General features: G+C 39.1%; 1 protein-coding gene across 2 annotated transcripts in view; it reads right to left on the bottom strand.

The window, feature by feature from the left end:
* Positions 1–21,510, bottom strand: part of FSHR (follicle stimulating hormone receptor) — a gene marked incomplete at both ends in the record, with an annotated part of 166,353 nt that overhangs the window by 81,573 nt on the left and 63,270 nt on the right. For both annotated transcript variants that reach the window (XM_081253994.1, XM_081253995.1), the window contains one exon: positions 11,127–11,198. In XM_081253994.1, the coding sequence (XP_081110120.1) occupies positions 11,127–11,198 (72 nt within the window). The remainder of the gene's footprint in view (positions 1–11,126; positions 11,199–21,510) is intronic.

Here is a 21,510-nt window from a genome sequence, read left to right as displayed (position 1 = left end):
TCCTTAGAATTTCAGTGCCATTACATTATTCAGATGTTATCGTTACTGGGAACGAAGAATGAAGAACAAGATAAAAAAGATACTGAGAGCCTGATTTGGGGAAGAGGTTCTGAAAAGTTGGGAAAGGACCCCAGGGGCACAGATGACAAATTCACAAACTTTGCCTGCCATTATCTTTCCAGTGTGCCCAGTCCCATGCTAGGTGCTTTGGAGAGGAATATGAGAAGAGAGAAAGGCAAAATCTGTAATCAGTATGTAGTTGAGCTGAGACACCATGAATGGGAAGCAGAGCAGACGTGCTCTCTTTCTAATTCATACCTTGCATTTGTACGCAGTTTTAACTTTTCAGAGCATGCTCACATCCAAGCACAAATTACATGTTTGTGAAACACTTGGCATCCACAATTGCTATCTCTGTGCCCAGACTCTCTCAGAACCTCAGACCCACTGGGGTGGTTAACTTCCACTTTATTCATTTAGGCTCCTCTGGCATTTGTCCCGCTCTCTTCTGCTCTTTCTCTCTACCTGTTTAACCTCTGGAATGGTTTGAATTGTAAAACCCCATCTCTGATCATTCCGTTTCTGTGTAGGCTAGCCAGAGTGGATCTGAGCACCACAGAAGAGGTTTCTGAAGTATAAGATTCAGGTAGTTTGTTTGTTACGGGTGGTGGGCAGGCAGGTAGGTGTGTATCCTATTTGAGTCTTTTACTGCTTAAGGCATCTTATTAAGTCATAAACAGCCCAGATGGATGTGGTTGTGATGGGCATGGGCTAAATGAGGAAATAAAAATAAATAGTTTGTGCATCGATCGGAGCTTGTGTTTCAATTGCATCTTTTTATTTTAACACTACTCTATTAGAAAAAAAATCTAACAAGAGTCTGTAAGGCAGAGCCACAAGGCTATTTTTCACTTGAGTGTTATGCTACCTTAATTGTATCTTCTCTGAGTAGACACAAACAATGAGTTACTGGCAGAGAGAACAAAAAGGCCAGTTCATTTTCTGGTATATCCGTGAGCCCTGACAAACATAACACATTTGAAGGTCTTTCCCACAGCTTGCCTTGTCAAGAAAGGTCAGAAGGGCAAGCAGAAGTCTTAAAAGAAAGAGAAGATGACATTGCTTGGCTGTAGATTAAGAAATGGAAGGAGATTGTATTTGATGGCAAGCCAAAAAAAAGCCTGGCTTGAGTAAACTCTGTGAAGTCTTGCCACCTGTAAGCTTTAGCTGCTGAATGAAAGGCAGCTAGCAGAGGTCACCAGGACCGTGAATGCCTTAGAGCATCAAGTAGCCAAGAGGCTGGAGGATCCTAGAGATGCAAGATGTTAATGAGGGCATATCTGTGCTTTCCCAAGCAAAGGAGCATCTAATAACATACATACTATACATACATACTATAAGGTTGCTAGTTCACAGTGGGGGCTATGGACTGAGTGTTGGTGTCTCCCCCCCAACACCCCAAGTTCATATGTTTAGGCCCTAATTCCCAGTGTGGTGGAATTTGGAGATGGGGACTTTGGGAAATAATTGGATAAGGTCATGGAGGTGGAGCTCTCATGATGGGATTGGTGCCCACATAAGGGGATAAAGAGACCAGAGCTCTCTCTTAACCATGTGGAGATACAGAGAAAAGGCAGGGAGTGGGTTCTCCCACTTGGACTTCTAACCTTGGACTCTTAGAACTGTGAGATTTAAACGTCTGTTGTTTAAGCCACCCAACCCAGTATTTTATTACAGCAGCCTGAGCTGAATAAGTCAATGGGGCTCTCGGCTGTATTCTTTCAGTCAGTATTCCCTTTTTTGGAATCTCTTCCAGCAAAGGAAACCCTACTCTCCCTTCATGGATAGAACAGAAGGGACTGAGATGTGGACAGTTGTAATGAATATAAGGTTGAAGGCATCCACAAAATGACTAGATCTCAGGAACTCTGTTTCCTTTATCAGACTCCTCCCCACCATGTGCACATAGAAAGAAATCAAAGTGAAAACAAACAAGCGAAAAAACAAAACAAACCCAAGCATATAAACGCAAAGCTAATAAATTATTCTCTTTTATGATCTGGGCAGCTATCAGATATTGTAGAGTTTATTTTGAGGACCCACCTAGAAACAGTTGAAAATGAGGAGACTTAATGGAAATACTAAAACCACATCAACCCAAAATGTGCCAAGAAAATGGCTTCTTGTGTTCTTGGTTGAAGCAGTAAATACAACAAAAATACTTATTTTCAGAATATTTATGGAGAACAGGAAATGAGATAAGGACTTTCACCTCTAGACACTAACTCATGTTTGACCTGGGTCAATGATGACAACTTAATTGGCCCAACTTTTACATTTCCCAACTGCTGACTAAGTTAATTTGCAACTTAACAGGCAGCCTGGTTTGCAAAGCCTTGAACTAAATCCAGTCTCAGCAGGATCTTTACCCAGAAATGAGTTGGCACACTGAAACTTGAAGGTGAAAAAAATATTCCAAGAAGAGGTTTCCTCTCCTCTCTGTCTCCTCTATGACTCTAGGTTCCGGTTTATGGCAATTCCAAGTGTTCAGGCACAGAAATCCTCTCTTCTAATTTTACATGACATCAAAGGAAGCTTTCACAGCCTTAATCCTCCCCATTGTCGCTTTTTACTTTAGTAGAATGATTCTGGAAAATGGTAGATGCCAACAAAAAGGAAGCCTTGTGTAGCCGAAAGAACCAGATTACCTTGGGTTCAAATCCTAGCTTCCCTGCAAAAGAACTCTCTGATGCTAGTTGATTGCTTACCTTTTCTGAATGTCAGTATCCCTGTCTATAAAGTGCAGATTAACTGAAATGTATTTAAAACACCTGGCCCCAAATAGGTGCTGAAAAATTGTTGATTTTAGACAATCAGCTTTATTTATTGAAGTGTAATTTAACAAATAATACTATTCACTCATTTTAACTCTTCGAGGAGTATTTTTACAAATTCATATATTTTGTAACAACCATCACAATCAAGATATAGAACATCTCCATCAGCCTTAAAATTTCCTTTGCACCCCTTCCCAGACAATCCCCACCATCACCCTTGGCCCCAACAAGTACTGATGTGCTTCCTGTCACAATAGGTTAGGTATTCTTTCTTCAAGTTTCATATAAATAGAATTACTTGGTGTATGGTATATTCTTTTGTGTTTTGCTTCTTTGCCTTAGTATAAATGCTTGAGACTCATCCATGTTGTTGTGTTAGTAGTTTATTCCCTTTTATTACTTATTCATACTCTGTTGTATGAATAGAACATAATTTGTTTACCCAGTGACCTGGTGATGAGTACTTGGATTGTTTTTAGTTTGGAGCTATTATGAATAAAATCTGTTATGAACATTCTTGAACAAGTCTTTGTGTGGACATACGTTTTCATTTCTCTTGGATAAATACTTTATAAGGAACTGTCAAACTGTTTCCCAAAGGGGTTATACTATTTTGCAGTCTCACCAGATACATATGAGAGTTCGAGTCACTCCGCAGTTTCACCAATGCCTATATTGTCAGTCTTTAATTCTAGCTATTCTAGTGGGTATGGGTATCTAATGGTATTTCTTTAAGGTTTTAAAATTCATTTCTGTAATGGCCACTAATGTTGAATATCTTTTTATGTTCTTATTGTCTATTTGTGTATCTTTGGGAAGTATCCATTCAGATCTTTTGCCTATTTTCAATTGGATTGTTTATCTACTTATTTTTCACTTTTAAGAGTTCTTTATATATTCTTAATACAAGTCCTTTTTCAGAAGCATGTTTTGGAAATATTTTTCTCCCTGCCTGTGGCTTGGTTTTTCATTTTCCTGCTAGCTGTTCTTTTGAAGAGCAGAGATTTTATTTTCACTTCATCAAAATAAAATCTGATCTTATGCTTTTTGTGTCCTATTTAAGAAATCTTTGCCTACCCCAAGATTGTGAAGATTTTCTCCTACATTTTCTTCTAGATGTTTTAAAGTTTTAGCTTTTACATTTAAGACTATGATCTGTTTAGAGGTAGATTTTGTATATGACATGAGGTAAGGGTTGAGGTTTATTTTTTTTTCCCATGTGAATACCGAGTTGATTCAGCACGGTTTGTGGAAAAAAAGTATTCTTTCCTTATTGTAACCAACTCTTTCAAGATACAGAGGATGAGGGGACATTTCCCAACTCATTTTATAGCACCAGTATAACAAAACAAAACAGAGCAATTATAAGAAAAGAAATATACAGGCTAACATCTCTACAAATATAGACACAAAAATTCTTAACAAAATATTAGTAAATCAAAATCTGTGTGTGCAAGTGAACTTTAACAAATCCAAGTCAGATAGTTAGTTGCTCAAAATAACCCATGTAATTTCCATCACGCTCACTATGACACTCAAATTTACCCCATGGCCTATAAGGTTCTCCATGACCTTACCCCAGCTTCTTCTATGACCTCATCTCCTACCACCTCCCCTCTGTTTATTCTCCTTCAACCACACCATGTAGATACACTATACATGTTGTAGTGAATACTCTTTCTACAAAATGGATTCAGACTTAAATATCATCCACTCAGTAGCTTTCACCTGTGAACGTATATTAGCGTCATCAAAGGAGTTTTAAAAAAATGATCAATCCTTGGCCCTACCCTGGACAGATAGAATGAAAAATCCCTGGAAATGACAGTCAAGCTTGTGCATTATTTTTTAAAATAAGTTTTAGAAGTTCCCCAGAGGATTCTAAAGTACAACCTGAACCTCATTATCACTTTTTTTTTGGGGGGGGATTCAGATCCCCTCTTCCCATTCAGAGGTCCAGCCACTCCAACACTGGCCTTCAGTTTTTTATCAGGAGCCTGTAGAATCATCAGCCTTTCCTTCTTGCTTTATTTCAGTAAGTGGGATTCAAGGCTTCTTTGCCCATTAACTCTCAGAATCACAGACGGTCAGAGTAGGAACAGACCTAAGGAAGTGTTAGGGAGGCAAAGCAGACTGGAACCCAAATTTTCTAGCACTGGTGCCATTAGTATTTTAGTTACCTGACTTATTTCCTTTCCCTTTATCTGTGCTGAGAGAGCCCAAAGAACTGAGAATTGGAGGATATTCAGCTTTTTTAGCATGCTTGCAACCGTTTTCATTCAATAAATCTCTTCCTCTAAAAGTCCCTCTATTAACTTTTCTTCCCCCAGTGATCTGGGGGTGGAGGCTGGAGTGTCAGACTAGTATTCTCATTTTTATATGCGAATAAATCACTTGATTATACTTTTTGTCCTTATGTTATCATGAATATTTCAGATGAATTTTATATGGTTCATATTTATGGTTTGGGAGCTATTTCACATTTTGGCTCATTGCCGTCTCATCTGCATATACCATATCTCAGCTGATGTTGATTGGTCTCATTTACATATTCATCATTCTCCTATTTTCAAAGATATTTTATTATCCGCTGGCTTTTCCTCCCCCTCCAGTGTTACAATAGCACGTAGATGTGTTTTTAAATTGCACTCATTTCCATACATAATTTTTCTGGTTACCATAAATCACCACATTGTCACCTCCCCCCCCCCACTCTATTTAGTGTAGTCTTCACACTTTATACCAAGCTGATATATGACTCCAAAATAATTAAAAATAAGGTAAACAGTTTACAGTGCACTTTGAAAAGCCACTTCACACTGCAGAGAGTTTAGTGCTTTCCTTTTCCCCCAGTCAGTCCCAAAGCAGTGAAGAGTCAGGAGGTTTGAGAGAGTGATGCTGAGGAAAGCTAAGGAGTGACAGTGATCATTTCATTTCTATTGGAGAATCTCCTGCTCCACTTCTACCAAAAGACTCCGTTCCCTCTTGACTTCTTATAGAAGCAGAGGCGGGTGGGTTAAGCTGGATTAATGAAAGATGGATTAGCATGGATTGGGGCAGAGTTACTGGATTCTTCCAATTATTCTAACAGGAGGAAGGGGGAAGAATCAAACGTAGCAAATCCCCAACTACCCAGGTCACAAAGCCCTCTCTCTTCTGGATGAGAAGAGGACTAACTTTCTTTTTAGACGTTCATTGTTTGCTCCCAACTACCAGCATCTAGTCTCCACTTTTTTTTTTTCAGCAGTGGCCTCAGTTTTTGTTTGTGGATCTCCCTCCCCCATTCCAAATCCATGTGGTTGGGGTAGGTGTTCTCACCTCTAGGTCTGGAGCCCATCACCCAGGCCACAGCCAATTTGAACATTACATTCTCCTAGCTGCAGTGGTTGGTCCAGGAATGGTTGTGTGATCTAAGCAAGTCAGACTTAAATCTTAAGACTTTTATGGGATTGAGCAAGAAAAAGGGCAGCACATTCCCCCTGAATAGAACCTGAGATGATGTTTGAAGGCAGGACTGCTACTGCTTTCTTGCCACCAAAGGTGGGGCTCAGGGCTGGAATGAACATAGTGAAGGGAGACCAGAGAGAGGGGGAGAGGCTGAGTCCTAAGGACCTTGAACCTGAATAGAGCTGTTTCTAAAGCCATTCCTTCTCACTGACCATCAAGTTAAATGAGCCATTAAACTCCCTTCTTTTCTTCAGCCTATTTGAGGTTTACTTTCTTTTGCCCTCACACAACAGAAAGAGTCTGAACAAATACAATGTTTGTATCACTTATTTTGCACATATTGTCCTGTACATTTTTGTCCTGGGTTTGATTTTAAACTATAGCCATGTAAGTGCCTAGATCAGAGTAGAGTCTTAGCCAGTGTTTGTATGTCTGTTAACTCCTCCATCAGTTATCATTATCATTCCTATGACTTAGTATTTTCTTGTTATATCTGGGTATCTTCTCTCTCCAACTACTTGTATTTGTTCACTTTTATTTGTGCATTTATCAGATATTTATTGTAGGTACCTGACTCTGTGTGAGACACCATGGATCCAATAATGAGTAAAAGCAATCATGTCCTTGTGCTCATGGAACTTACAGTCCAATAGGGGGGGAGTTAGGGATTAATTCAAGTAATACATAAGTAAGTGTAAGAATGTCAAAATGCTAGTCACCACCTAGAGTCTAGTGGTGATATAAGAGTGTATTATGTTAGCAGGAGGTTTTGTCCTAGTTGGGGAGGTCAGGGGGAGCATTCCTGGGCAAGTGATACTGGTGTCAGGGTCTGAAGAATGAGGAGGAACTAACTAAATTAAGAGGGCAGAGTGGAAAGGAAGTTCTAGCCAGAAGGAACAAGGAAGACCCATGGTGGGCTGCATAACATGGTACCTTTTATGAACTGAAGAAGAGCCAGTAGAGCAAAGGAGAAAATGTGAGCAGTCTAGTTTCTTTTTTATGTTAAGAGCAGCAGTAAGGTATGGGGAGAGAGAGAGAGTGCGAGAGAGCGTGTGTGTGTGTACCAGGTGTACCAGGTGTTGAAGGTGACATGATTAGGTATGAATTTAGAAAATGTCACTCTGGTTGCTGTGTAGAGAATGGATGAGGGCAAGGGGAGAGCATGCTGGTGGATGGGGAGGCACAAGTAGAAGACTGGTGCAGTTTTCCAGGACAAGATAATGGTAGCTGGAGAAGGAGACGAGTGGATAGATTAGAGGTGAAGCCAGGAGATAAAACAACAGGACTTGGTGTTGTACTTAATACAAAGTTAAGTTACACTCTGACCTTGCTCTGAAAGAACAATCTTAAGGATCTGGAAAAACGTGTAAACTCCAAATGCAATCTGATAAATATGCTATTGCTACTACAAGCACGAGATGATGGTTTGGAAGCACTGGGAGAGTTCTGGAAAGGCTGTCCAGGGGTTGGGGGGTAAACTTCTGCTCTGCCTCTTGGGGGAAAAGCAGGCTTCTACCAAGTGGAATTTTAGGCAGGAGGACAGCATCTATATAAGACCAGTGTGAAAGTATATTTGTTCACTTGTTCATTTATACCTTCACCTGCACCTATTTTTTGGTCTACGTGCCAGGCATTGTCCAAAGAACCAGCCATCACATTCTAAATAAGCAATACGATGTCTGGTAATGGTAGTGCTTGGGAAATGGCAAATCTTCCTACCTGGCAAAAGTGTGGGGTATACTGTGTATGGTGGGAGATAATGAGCTTTGATTTCTGTGTCAGAGACTTAAGACTGAAACCTATAGCAGTGATGGTCCCTAGAGGGACCCAAAGTCCCTGCAAGGGACTTTGAGCAGAGCAGGTCTGGAAACAGAGTGGTGGGAGATGGGAGCTGGGGCAGGCAGAGCAGCCTCATGCAGTAGGCTATGCAAGTGACTTTAAACCTCATAGCTGCAGGAGTAAGATGAGGACAGGGTTCCAGAGATAGTTTTGAGAGGGAGTCAATAGAACTGGAAGAGCATCTGCACAGAAGAAAGAGAGAAGGCACATGAGTCAAGGGAGACTGAATTTTCTTGCTTGGGAATCTGGGCAGATGGTGATGTTATTCACTGGGCAATATGGGAAGATGAGAAATTTAAGGGTAAAGATAATGAGTTTGTCTGGATATGCTGAATTTGAGGCACTTGTGGTTCACTTAAGGGTAGATATTGAGGAATGCCTCCATTTCAAAACAAGAATTATGGCCTCAGAAGAGAGGTGGGGTTTGCAGCTGAAGGTTTAGGAGCCCTGGTAGTAAGATATAATTGATAAATCATAATGAGGATGTGACTATAAAAAAAGGAAATGGCCAAAACTGGCACCCTGGAATACCTGAACTTTTGAGGGGCAACTGAGGAAAAAGAAAAGGGACAGAACTGGTTGTGGAGTAGTCTGGAAGGTTCAGAGGACAGGCAGGAGGATGTGGTGTCACCGACGTTAAAAGGGGAAAGAGTATTGAGAGGATGGCATGAACGGTCAGTGTAATCAAAAGCTACCTATCGGTTAAATACTAAGAGGACAAAGAAGAATTCATTAGCTCTGACAGTTTTGGTATTGTTGGGACCTTTGATAGAGTAATTTAATAGTGTTAGAGAATTTGTGGTTGAATAGCAAGAGGACAGGCTGAGGAGTGATTGAAAGGAAAGGATAGAGAGGCAGTGAATATGGGCTGCTTTTTCAAAAGAGTGGCAGTGATGGGGAAGAGAGAGGATGGTAGCAGAGAAGGAAAGCAGGATTTATCCAGAAAGCTTTCTCCCCTTCTTTTTAATAAGGATATGTGAAACTGGGCCACATGTGCAGAATGAGTGAAAGGGATTTTGTGACTTGTGAAGAGGGAGATATTGAAGAGGAAGCAAATATTTATTGAGTTCAGAAAACTGGTTAAAAACTGGAGGAAGAACATAAATGTGGAAAGGAGATGAGAACTTATCAGTGACCAAGAATAGGAGGTGAGACAGTGGATGAAGTTGAGCATAGGGACTGAAGGGTACTAATAGTCTGTTCAGAGTTCAGTTCGGTACTGGGTTCTCTGCTCCAGAATGTTTTGGAAATCTTAGGACATAAAAAGTATTGAAAACATAAGATTAATTTTTCTGGCGTCTGTGGCAGTGCAGGCTGACTAATAAAGGCATGAGGTAGAAATGGACAACCTGTGTGTGAGGAAGTTGAGTTTCTGAACCAGCTGTTCTGTCTCTGGGATTATTGCTATGTCAGCTCAGATCAACTATCTATCACCAAAGGAAGGTCTCATGGTAGCCTGAGTACCCAATGAGAGCTCAGTCACATTTGCTGGATTGAATTTATTAAGGTGAATTATTTGTGGTACCTGGGATTCCTATCTTTAGAATTATTTCTATGTAATTACAGAACTTTTGGCGTGGGTGGGGGAGACCTATCCAATAGTCACCTAGTCTCTGTTAATTCCAGGCAGGGCAATGGCTGATCCATCCAGGAATACACCTTGAGTCAAAAGCTCTCCAACTCTGTTCCTTCCCTCTTTTCCTTGGTGAGCTCTGCTCAGATGAGTGCCCCATCTCCCAGTTCCTATGCGTGTTGAATGTCTTCAAGAATTGTAAACATTGAAGACTCAGGTCTTAAACTGGGCTCTCATCCAACTGGGAGATGCTTGCGCATAGAAATTAGAGATCACATAAGCTACCTCCCCCTTTAAAATCTCCTCCCTTAATACACAGATGAGGAAGCCAAAGTTCTGAGAGATAAGGTGATTTAACCAAGGTTACACAGTAAGTTTATATTAAAATTAACACTCAGACCCAGGATTCTGACCAACCTCCTCTAAGCAGTTGGCATAACTGCTCAAACACATTGCCACTCTCTCTGCTTTGTGTTTCTTTCATTAATGGATTTCTTTCTCGCTTTCTCAGACCTGGGCAAGTGTTCTTTTTAAAAGTGCGGTGAAAGAACCAAGACAAAAATTGAATGACTTAAAGAAGGAGAAGCTTATATAACTGGGGAGGTGGGCGTTGCTTTATTCTTGTAATGAAAAAAACCATTCTCTTCTGTGTAATCCATCTATCTGTTGGTATACTTACTGTCATTATGTTCTAGATTCTGGCTGTGGTGAAAAACACTTTTCCCATCCCTAAAAGCCTAGCGGATGGGATCAAGGACCTTCAAAAGCAGGGTGGGTTACCTTAAGCATGAAAGAATTTACTGTTTTTTCTTACTCTACCCTACTCTGAGAAAAGCCTATTTGGGGAAACTCCTACATTACACTAGCCCAGTAGAAAGCAAGTGTTCACGTTAACAAAGTCTTCTCTTTTCAAAGGAAATCGCCCTCAGCACTCTAAACTTTCCCAATACTTTCGAATGTTTATATATCACTTACCACTTGTCAGCATGGCTTAGGAACAAGAAGTCCAGAAAATCTCTAAAGCACAAATGTTAGGCCCTGCTGTCAATTAAAAATTAATCAGAGTTAATAATAATTAACTCTATTAATAGTTAATTAACAGAGAGTATCTCTTAAAAAGAATGGATGTCAGCAGAGAAAATAGGCTTTGATTTATAAAACTTTCACTCACAGGTACTTTGGGAGCAACACCTTATACCAAAAAAGTGAGAATTGCTTGGATTGACCTTATGCTTATTTCAGTGGCCACATGCTGAAAGATTTCACACTACTGTTTAGGAACTGTGGTAAGGAAATACAATGGGACAAGGTGCAAAACCTTCACTTAGTGTGTTATTCTGGTTCCTAAGCACAGAGAATCATGCTAGATGTGGTCTGAGGTTGCTGCCCATAGCCCATTTGAAGCAGTCACCCACTGCTCAGGTACATACATTTTCTCCAGGTCCCCAAATCCTGAAAATGCTCCTTTTGGGATGACTTGAAGCTTGGTGAGAACAAACCTCCTGAAAAGAGAGTGGACATAAAATATCACAACCTATCCATTCATTGATAAGGCATCGAGTGCCTAATGTATAATAGCAGATAACAGCCAAAATATACCGAATGCTTGCCATTTAGTAGTGCTTATGATTGCTTCTCCATGATCTCTTTTCACCCACACCACAAAGCAGTGATGTTAGCAGTATTGTTATCCCCATTTTGTATAAGAGGAAACTGAGGTTTAAGGAGGTTAGAAAACTTACCCAAGGTCACATGGCTAATATGTGGCAAAGCTAGGATATGAACCTTCTTGTCACCACTACTCCATTTGACTCCTACAGCCCTGTGAGGCCCCTTCTCTTTCTCTATCCCAACTCCCAATACCTCCTCCCTATTATCCTTCTTAGCTGACCTTGCTTCTTACTTCAGAGAAAATGAAACCAGTAGAAGAGAACTTCCTCATGCTCTCACATGGCTCCCAGCCATCCTCCCACCTGTACCTGGGCTTTATATACCTTACCTTCCCTCCTGTTACCATGGGTGAGCTGTCCAGGGTCCTGACTAAAAACAGTCCCTCCAACCCATGCCATATCTCTTTCCTTGTCTTGTAGTGAAGGTAGCCACTACAGCAATTCCCCCCTTTTTTTCATACATTTCCTTCACCTACTTTTGCTTCTTTATTGGATCCTGCCCATCAGTGTACAAACATGCCTTAATTTCTCTCATCTAAGAAAAGTCTTAACGTCAGCCACCTTCAGCTTTTGCCATTTTCTTCTGCTTGTAATATTTGTCTCACACCTGCCTCAAAGTTCCTTCCAATGGCTCCTCATCTCAGTCAGGAAAAAAACCCTCTTGTATTGTGTTGACCAAAAGGTTCATTCAGTTTTTTCTGTAAGGTGGCTCTAGTAACACTTAGTTGTCTTTAACTTCCTTCGAAACAATTTTGTTAGATTGTATGTGACAGCTTTTCTGTGTGCATTGAAAAAAAGACTTATCAAAATTGGTGAATTTTTGTGTGGCCATTTTGATATTGAAGACGGAAGAAAAAAAGCAACATTTTCGGCATATTATGCATTATTATTTCAAGAAAGGTAAAAATGGGACCAAAGTGCAAAAAAAAGATTTGTGCAGTGTATGGAGAAGGTGCTGTGACTGATCGAACGTGTCAAAAGTGGTTTGCGAAGTTTTGTGCTGGAGATTTCTCGTTGAATGATGCTCCACGGTTGGGTAAACCAGTTGAAGTTGATAGTGATCAAATCAAGACATTAACTGAGAACAATCAATGTTATACCATGAGGGAGATAGCCGACATACTCAAAATATCCAAATCAAGCCTTGAAAATCATTTGCACCAGCTTGGTTATGTTCATGTCTGGGTTCCACATAAGTTAAGCGAAAAAAACCCTTCTTGACCATATTTCTGCATGCGATTCTCAACTTAAACATAACAAAAACATTCTTTTTTTTTTTTTTTTTTTGCGGTACGCGGGCCTCTCACTGTTGTGGCCTCTCCCGTTGTGGAGCACAGGCTCCGGACGCGCAGGCTCAGCGGCCATAGCTCATGGGCCCAGCCGCTCCGCGGCATGTGGGATCTTCCCGGACTGGGGCACGAACCCGTGTCCCCTGCATCGGCAGGCGGACTCTCAACCACTGCGCCAACAGGGAAGCCCAAACATTCCATTTTTAAAACAAATTGTGACTGGCAATGAAAAGTGGATACTGTACAATAATGTGGAACAGAGGAGATCGTGGGGCAAACGAAATGAACCACCACCAACCGCATCAAGGCCAGTCTTCATTCAAGGAAGGTAATGTTGTGTATATGGTGGGATTGGAAGGGAGTCCTCTATTACGAGCTCCTTCCAGAAAACCAAACAATTAATTCCAACAACTACTGCTCGCAGTAGACCAACTGAAAGCAGCACTCAATGAAAAGCATCAGGAATTAGTCAACAGAAAATGCATAATCTTCCATCAGGATAATGTAAGACCACACGTTTATCTGATGACCAGGCAAAAACTGTTACATCTTGGCCGGGAAGTTGATTCATCTGCTGTATTCACCAGACATTGCACCTTGGGATTTCCATTTATTTCAGCCTTTACAAAATTCTCTTAATGGAAAAATTTCAATTCCCTGGAAGACTGTAAGAGGCACCTGGAAGTTCTTTGCTCAAAAAGATGAAAAGTTTTGGGAAGATGGAATTATGAAGTTGCCTGAAAAATGGCAGAAGGTAATGGAACAAAAGGATGAATACATTGTTCAATAAAGTTCTTGGTGAAAATGAAAAGTGTGTCTTTTATTTTTACTTAAAAAATCAAAGTCACTTTTTGGCCAACCCAATATATAATGGCCTGCAGCACCCTATAGGATCTTCCCACTCTCCCTTCCCATATATCCTCTAACCTCAATTTTGACAGCTCACACCATTGCTTATCTCATTCTCTTCACAGTAATCTCTTACTGTTCTTTGTACATGCCAGATTCCTTCTTGCCTAATATTTCTGCATTTGCAATTCTCTCTTCCTGGAGCATTCCTCTCTCAGATATCCTTCTTGCTTGCTCTTTCATCCAGCTGCTTGCTCAAATGTCACTTTCTCAGTGAGGCTTTCCCTAACCACCCTATTTAAAATGACAATTTTTCCAACTTAGTCCCTTAACCCCTTTCTTCATAGTACTTCTGACATTTTATACTTTATATTATCTATTTATGTATTCATATATTTATTTATCTTTTACCCATAACTAGAATGCAAGCTCTGTGAAGGGAGGAATTTTTGTCTGATTTGTCTACTGTTGTATACCAAATGCCTAGAACAGTGGCTGGTACATGACACATATTCAGAAAAACATTTCTTGAATGGCTATTGAAGTCTGAGAGTTCAAGGCTTGGGGGTAGAATTACAAGTGAATCTTTGGGAATCTCTACAGTGGGAATACTATTTCTTCCTCTGCCTTTCCTCCCTCCCACTTTCTCTTATTTTGCAATTGGTTAATAGGGAGTTGGTTTTCTTTCCACTTTAATCCTTCCTTCTGCAAGGCAGTCTGTCAGTAGGAATTCAGTACTGTGGACTTGGATAGTTTCACAAACTTTCATTGCTTTAGTCTCCTATTATTTATTGGTATTAGTGAAATTCCCATTTCACATAAAGTTATTGTTCAGGCAAACAGTTCTTTTCTTCCACTTTGTTTGTTTGCCTTTGGCCACCATGTGCACCAGCTCCACGGTGAGGAATCATGAGAGAGAATTCTGTGTGCTTTTCTCACTCTGGAGGAGTTTATATACATGGGAAGTCAAAAACAGAAGCCTTGGAATCACCAGGAAACAGATGTGGGATATAGTTGATGTAATAACTGTAGATGTTATACAGGAATGAAATGTGAAAGATCCCAAAGTACATAAATATATAAGAGGAAGATTGCAAGGAGTGGGTGAATTTGAGCCTGGGTCTCAAAACAATCAGATCATACTAAAAACATAGTCTCTGTGAAACCATTGGATCTAATTTAGGATTGGGTGTAATGGTTCTAGAACAGTATCAACTTCTAGAACACTCATCTGAAAAGAATCAAGGTCAGTTCATAGTCTCTTAATGTACTCAGTCTTAGTTAACATAGACAAGTTCCTTTTGTTCCTATTTATCACAAGACAGAAGAATGATGAAAACAAATTGGTAAAAGCAACTAACAAAATTGCTTTAAACTACCCAATCAGTCTAAAATTTCAAGGGAGTTGAAATATTAGTTAATAAGATGTGCAAAGAGTAGAATCTTGGATAATTGACTCTATTTAATAACAAGTCAACTAGATAGTTCTTTTTGGTTCAACTCTAGTAGCAGGCACATTTTCTAAAAATTTCAACGTCTGTGCCTGTATTAAGTGGTTCAAACTAATTAATATAATTAAATGGTTTTTGAAGATTGAAAGTCTTGACTTCCACTTCTTGAAATGCTATAAATTAGATAACCTGAAGATATTTCCACTAAAGATCACCCAGACATCGTCTATAAAACATAACCATTATTGTTTTAATTGCATAGCTGAGCTTATTAGAAAATATAAGAAATTCCTAGGGTCCTACAGTAGAACAACTGAATACCAGATGGAACCTTGAGTTGTGAATGTAAACAGAATTCTAAGAGGGTAAGTTGAAGTCAGTGTATTTTGTGGGGGGCAGAAGGGAGGAGTGGGGAGAGGGTTGTCTGGACTTGGTAGACAAGGAATTTGTGTTTTGATGCCCAACTGGTACATGAGATGAAACATGGATGATGGAATGCAAAGATCTGTTTCTGTGTGTCATTTGTCTGTCTACCTAGCTACCTGCCTACCTATCTATCACATGTGCATTCTAGAAAGAAAGATACAGAAAATGGAGAACAGGCAACTTTCAATGAAATAACATGTGGCTAATTTCCAGAAATTATGAAAGACATAAATCCTCAGATTCAGAAATCTCAACAAGTTCCAGGAAGGATAACAAATCCACTGCTGGATACCTGTGAATTAAAACTGTAGAGCCAAAAAAGAAAATATTTTAAATGCAAACAGAGAAAAAAAGACATATTATTTTCAAAGAAAAAAAAATTAGAAAACTTCATAAAAATACCTTCAAAATTATTAGAGAAAATAACTGCCAGTTTAGAATCCTATGCCCAAAAATAATCATTCAAATGTGAGGGTAAAATAAAGACACTTTTAGACAAATTTAATTAGCCATTAACAAAGTTTCAGCAAAAGAATTCCCTTAGAAAAGAAGATAATTTAATCCAGTAGGAAGTCTACAAAAATAAGAAGGAATAGTGAACAAAGAAATTAATGCTCCTTATTGAATAGGTTGGTTTTTCACAATGGTTGGAAAATTCACCTATTTAATAAGGAATACTAAAAAAATGTTGACCAAGAAGTGGGTCACAAAGGAAAGCAAATTGTTATCAAACAAATCATTTTCTTTGACAATGATGCATTTGAATTACTTAGAAGTCAGTAATAGGAGATAATTATCCCCCCCCGCCCTGCCACATGTACACACGCATTTGGAGAGCCAAAACCAAACCAAATCAAACAAACAAAACACTCTTTTAAATCGTACATGGGTCAAAGGAGAAATTACATTAATAATTGGAAATTATTTGGAATTGAACCATGATGAAAATGCAACATATCAAAGTTATGAGATGCAGCTAAACTGCTTCCTATAGAGAAATTTGTAGCTTTAAATTATTATACCAGAAAAAGAGACAAAAAACATTGAAAATTAATGAGCTAACACAGGAAAGTAGTGAAAGAACAACAGAATTGTGTTAACAGAAAACTATAAAGCCAATATTTATTCCATTTCTGGCTAGAACTTAAAATGCAAACTCAAAAGCAGTTTAATTAAAAAAAAAAAGTAAAATGAGGGGCTGTTGATAGAGATGTTTTGAGAAGATAAACACTCATCTAGACATTACAACTTGATATATAAAGTTTAAGTTTTAATTTTTCATTTTAGAAATAAAGCAAATGAGAGTCTAACAGATTAACTTTAAACACATTTCAAAATTTGTTTGCCTTGAGAGAAGAAACCTAGAGAGAGTAGAGAGAAAAAAATAATAAAGATAAGAGTAGAAATACATTAGAGAGGATCAACAGAATCAAAAGCTAACTCTTTGGAAAGATTAATAGACTAGAAAGAAATCTGTTCGTATCAACCAAGGGGAAAAAAACCCAATAAAACAATGAGAGACATGAAAAATGGCACTTAACTACAAATAAAACATGTTTTAAATCAGAGAGCCCTAAGAAAAATTTTATAACATTAGATTTTTAAAAAAATCAGACAGTATGGATAATTTTCCTAGAAATATATACTTACTAAAACTGACTCATGAAGATGTAGAAAACTGAACAGATCTATAATGATCAACAAATTGGATTGGTAGTTTAAAACCTATTCACCAAAAACAAGGTCAGCATCATATGATTTTAGAAGTAAATTCTACCCCTTTAAAGTGATGGAAAATCTCAATCTTTTACAAACTACTCCAGAGACCAGCAAAAGATGGAAAGTTCTTCAACCCATTTAATGTGGCTGGTGTAAGACCAGTAATAAAATAGACAAGGACAATAAAAGAATGGAAAGATTTAGACCAATCTCACTTATTAATGTAATTGGAAAAAATCTGAAATAATGTAGTGACAGTGTATATCCAAACGGAGGCTAAACAAATAATATATCATTATCATTTGGGTTTGTCCCAGATTTCAAGGGTTGCTAAATATTAGATAACTCTGTTAAAGGAAATTTCCACATTAAGAAATTAAAAGTGTAAAATCACATGATTTTATTAATAGGCATAGAAAATATATTTGATAAAAACCCAAAACATTTTGACAAACGAGAAAAGGGGGGAATATTCTTAATCTGATAAGGGGTAAAATCTATCAATCACTACAATAAATATCATACTCAGTGGTGAAATATTAGACACATTCCATTTAAAGTTAGGAATGAGGCAAGGATGTCTACTATTATACCTTCCATTCAGTATTGTGCTAGATGCCCTAGCCTATACAGTAAGATTAAAAAAAGATATAGGGCTTCCCTGGTGGTGCAGTGGTTGAGGGTCCGCTTGCCGATGCAGGGGACATGGGTTTGTGCCCCGGTCCGGGAAGATCCCACATGCCGCGGAGCGGCTGGGCCCATGAGCCATGGCTGCTGAGCCTGCGCGTCTGGAGCCTGTGCTCCGCAACGGGAGAGGCCACAACAGTGAGAGGCCCGCGTACCACAAAAAAAAAAAAAAAAAAAAAAAAAAAATGTATGGAGGAAGATATGGATTAATCAATAAGGGATGCTGAAACTATTGATTATCCTTGTGGATAAAAATAACACCTTTGCTTATTACCATATTAAAATCTCAGCTCCAGGTTTATTAAAAATCTAAATGGGGAAAATCAACACTTAAAAATTTTTAAATAAAATATAACATTCTATTGAGGAGACTTTCTTTAAAAAGGACACAAAAACTGCACACCAAAATTGAAAAGCTGATAGATTTGACAATAATAAACTTAAAATTTCTCTAAAACAAAGATATATTGTAGGTTGGGGAAAGATATTTGCAACACATACAACGAACAAGGGTTAGCATCCAGAATACAAAGAACTTTACAAAATTATGAGAAAAATACAAACAACCCAGTAGAAAGATAGGCAAAAGATATGAACAGGCAGTTCATGTAAGAGAAAATGCAAATGACCAATAAAAATATGCAAAGATACTCAACTTCACTGGTAATCAGGAAAATGCAAATTTAAGCAATAACTAGGTACCTTTAAACACCATCATATTGGCAAACATTAAAAGGAAAACCTCACAATAACAGTGCTGGTGAGGCAGTGGAATAATAGGACATTTTCTACACTCTTGACGGAAGGGTAATTTTCTACAAGTACTTTCAGTAGCCATTTGGCAAAATGTATTAAAGTCAAAGAAACAAATGCCTTTGAATCCAGTTATTCTATGTCTCCTGGCCACATGTGCACCTGGAGACGGGTAAAAGATTAACCACTGCAACATCATTTGTAATCATAGAAAACTGGAGACAAATGCTCATAAACAAGGGGATGAATAAATATTAATAAACTATGATATATTGACACAATGCCAAATTATAAAGCAGTGAAAAGGAACAAATTGACTGGAGCTACATACAACAGTCTGGATGAATTCCCAAAGCATAATGTTGAGAAAAAACAAAACAAAACTCAATTATATGCACAATATGTGCAGTATGATATGATTTTCATAGAGGTTAACAACATACAAAATAAAACGGTGTATTGTTTTGTATGAATCATGTTTTTTCATTCCATATTTTTGATGTTTTGACATCTTGGGGTTTGCTGACTCTGGAGGGACTACTCCTAGAGATAGCAAACAACTGGCCTGAGAGTGTGCCTTTCTTATGTAAACCAACTAATCCATACCCCCAAGCACCTCCTTTAAGGGGCCCTTACACTCTGGGCCACCATTCCTCTGTCCTAATCACCCCAGGGAAGCTCCTACACCACAGAGTCCACTGAAATTATTTAGACTAGCCAATCCTAAACCTGTTTACCCTGTTTCACCCATTTTTTTCTCCTTGGAAGCCACAATAAAATGTTTTCCCCCAGCTCCCTCTGCCTCGTGACCAACCCTGGTGCTTCCCCATGTGCCCCCTTCTCCTGGGAGCTGTGAGAATAACAAACTATCTTTTCAAAGGTAGTTTCCTCCTAATCTTTTGGCCTCACCATACTCAAATAGTAATAAGACCTATATTGCAAAACATGTTTAGAGATGCATACATATCTACCAAAAGGAAAATTCTGAGAATCGCAACACCAAAATCAGCATAGTGCTTACCTCTGTGACAAGAAGAAAAGGAGTGAAACACAAATATATCTAAAATGTTTTGTATTTTTTAAAAAGATCTAAACCATTTTGACGGAACGTTAAGATTTGGCAAAGCTGAGCGGTGCTTTATGAGTGTTTATGATACCATTCTCTACGCTTCATACTTGAAATATTTCATAATTAGTTTTTCAAGATTGAAATTCTCACCAGGCCATATCCCTAGCATCATTTATTTATCTGTTTGTTTTTAAACAGGGAGAGCTATTTAAAAGTATCATCATACTCTTCATGTCAGATGGCAACTTTACTTCACTCTGTTAAGGGGGCATGAAGTGCCTGAATGATTTCTATAAAGATGCACAATTCATCAAGATGGCTCTGAAAAGAAAATTTTCTTCACTATACTGCAAGTTACTTAATGTCTCTTCCATGATAAATGGGGTGGGTGGGGTTTATTTTTTTCTTTCCTGAAATGGAGAAGCTTTAGGATTCCCTTGAACTCTGTCTCTGTTAGAAGCAATCCATATCTTAGGCAGTCCATTCACCCTTGGCCAAATTTAATTCCTCTTTGTGGATTAAAGGAGAATAGTTTAAAAGATCCCATAAAAAGCTTTCTGGCAGCCTGGAAAACAGCCAATATTCTTTTTGAGGAAGCTGCCTTTTTATGATGGCCCAAGTTTAAAGGACACTGGGCTCTGTGTTCTTTGAATTTCACACAAGTTTAAAAAATTAAAGTGAGAACAGCTTGGCCTAGGATATACAAAAAGAAATTGATCATCATCCTGACCTCAAAATGCCAAGAGTTTTTGTGCTTCACACTCTTTAGGTCAAACTGCTACCCTAATTAACTTTCTGGGAATGTGTCCAGGAAAACTATCCAAGGGGGTGGATTGAACTAAATGAGGAAATCATCCAGAAAAAAAGAGAGTTTAAATAACTTGATTTGGCTCTTTACCATGACCCAGGAGATAACTACCCCACTGTCAAAATCATTTAGGCACCTAATTGGTTGTATTTCTCATGTTGTTACACATGAGTCTTGAAGCCAGTGGGGCAGCCAATAGTAGGAAGGAAGAGGTGGGGAGGTAGGAAGAGGTGGCTTCCTTATATAACTGGACTTTAAGGTTTTTTTAAAGAAAAACAAACTTCACATTTTGGCATAAGTCTTAACTGCCTAGATGTGGGGTGCTTTGTAATGTGTGATGTGAGGTGCTCTATAAAACACAGAGAAATTGGTTCAACTAGCATTAGCCCTTCATCCACCTTCCGGCTGTGTGTGAAAATGCCAACGATTCATTGGGGGTTGCAAAGCCTCCCATGGGGTTTCTTGGGATAGAGGTGTCAGTGTTCTTTGTATCCTTCTTCCATGGTGTGGAGGAGACTCTTGTCCTTAACCTTAAACCAAATGTGAGAGGTATTAGGAGGACTAATTAAAGGGGTTGTCACTCATTTCCTGCAAATCTGGAAGACATAGAGCCTGGCTTATGACTAAAGTCTGACCTCTAAAGGTGAGAAGTGGCCAGCTGCTTTGGGAGAGGGCTGCAGTTCCACAGACAAAGGTGTGGGTTTCCCAGAAGCCAGACCTATACCCAGCTGAAGGGAGCTGGATTCTCATCCTCAAAAAACTGGACTTGCCTGCATAGTGACCAGACCCCAAAAGAAAACCTGTCTGGAGCTTCTACTCCCGGAAGCCAGTGAGAGGAAGGAACTGCTCTCCCAGAACCACAGATGGAGGTCCTAAGAATTAGCCTTTGAATATCTGCCACACCCAGAGGGGTCCAAAGCCAGGTGGCCACTGTGCCATCAGTGTTGGATCCAGTTCCTTTCCGTCCAGTCTCTCTACCTCCTAGGCCCTAGCCAGGCAAGGCCAGAAACAACAGCAAGTTGGGGAGGAATTAATAAGAGAGAAGAAGCCCCCCCTTCCTCATCAGTTACAGGTTTCTGAGTCTGAAGTGGGC

Source organism: Mesoplodon bidens, assembly GCF_964165515.1.
Source record: "Mesoplodon bidens genome assembly, chromosome: 14".
Lineage (NCBI taxonomy): Eukaryota > Metazoa > Chordata > Mammalia > Artiodactyla > Ziphiidae > Mesoplodon > Mesoplodon bidens.
This window is presented reverse-complemented; position numbering and strand designations above follow the sequence as displayed.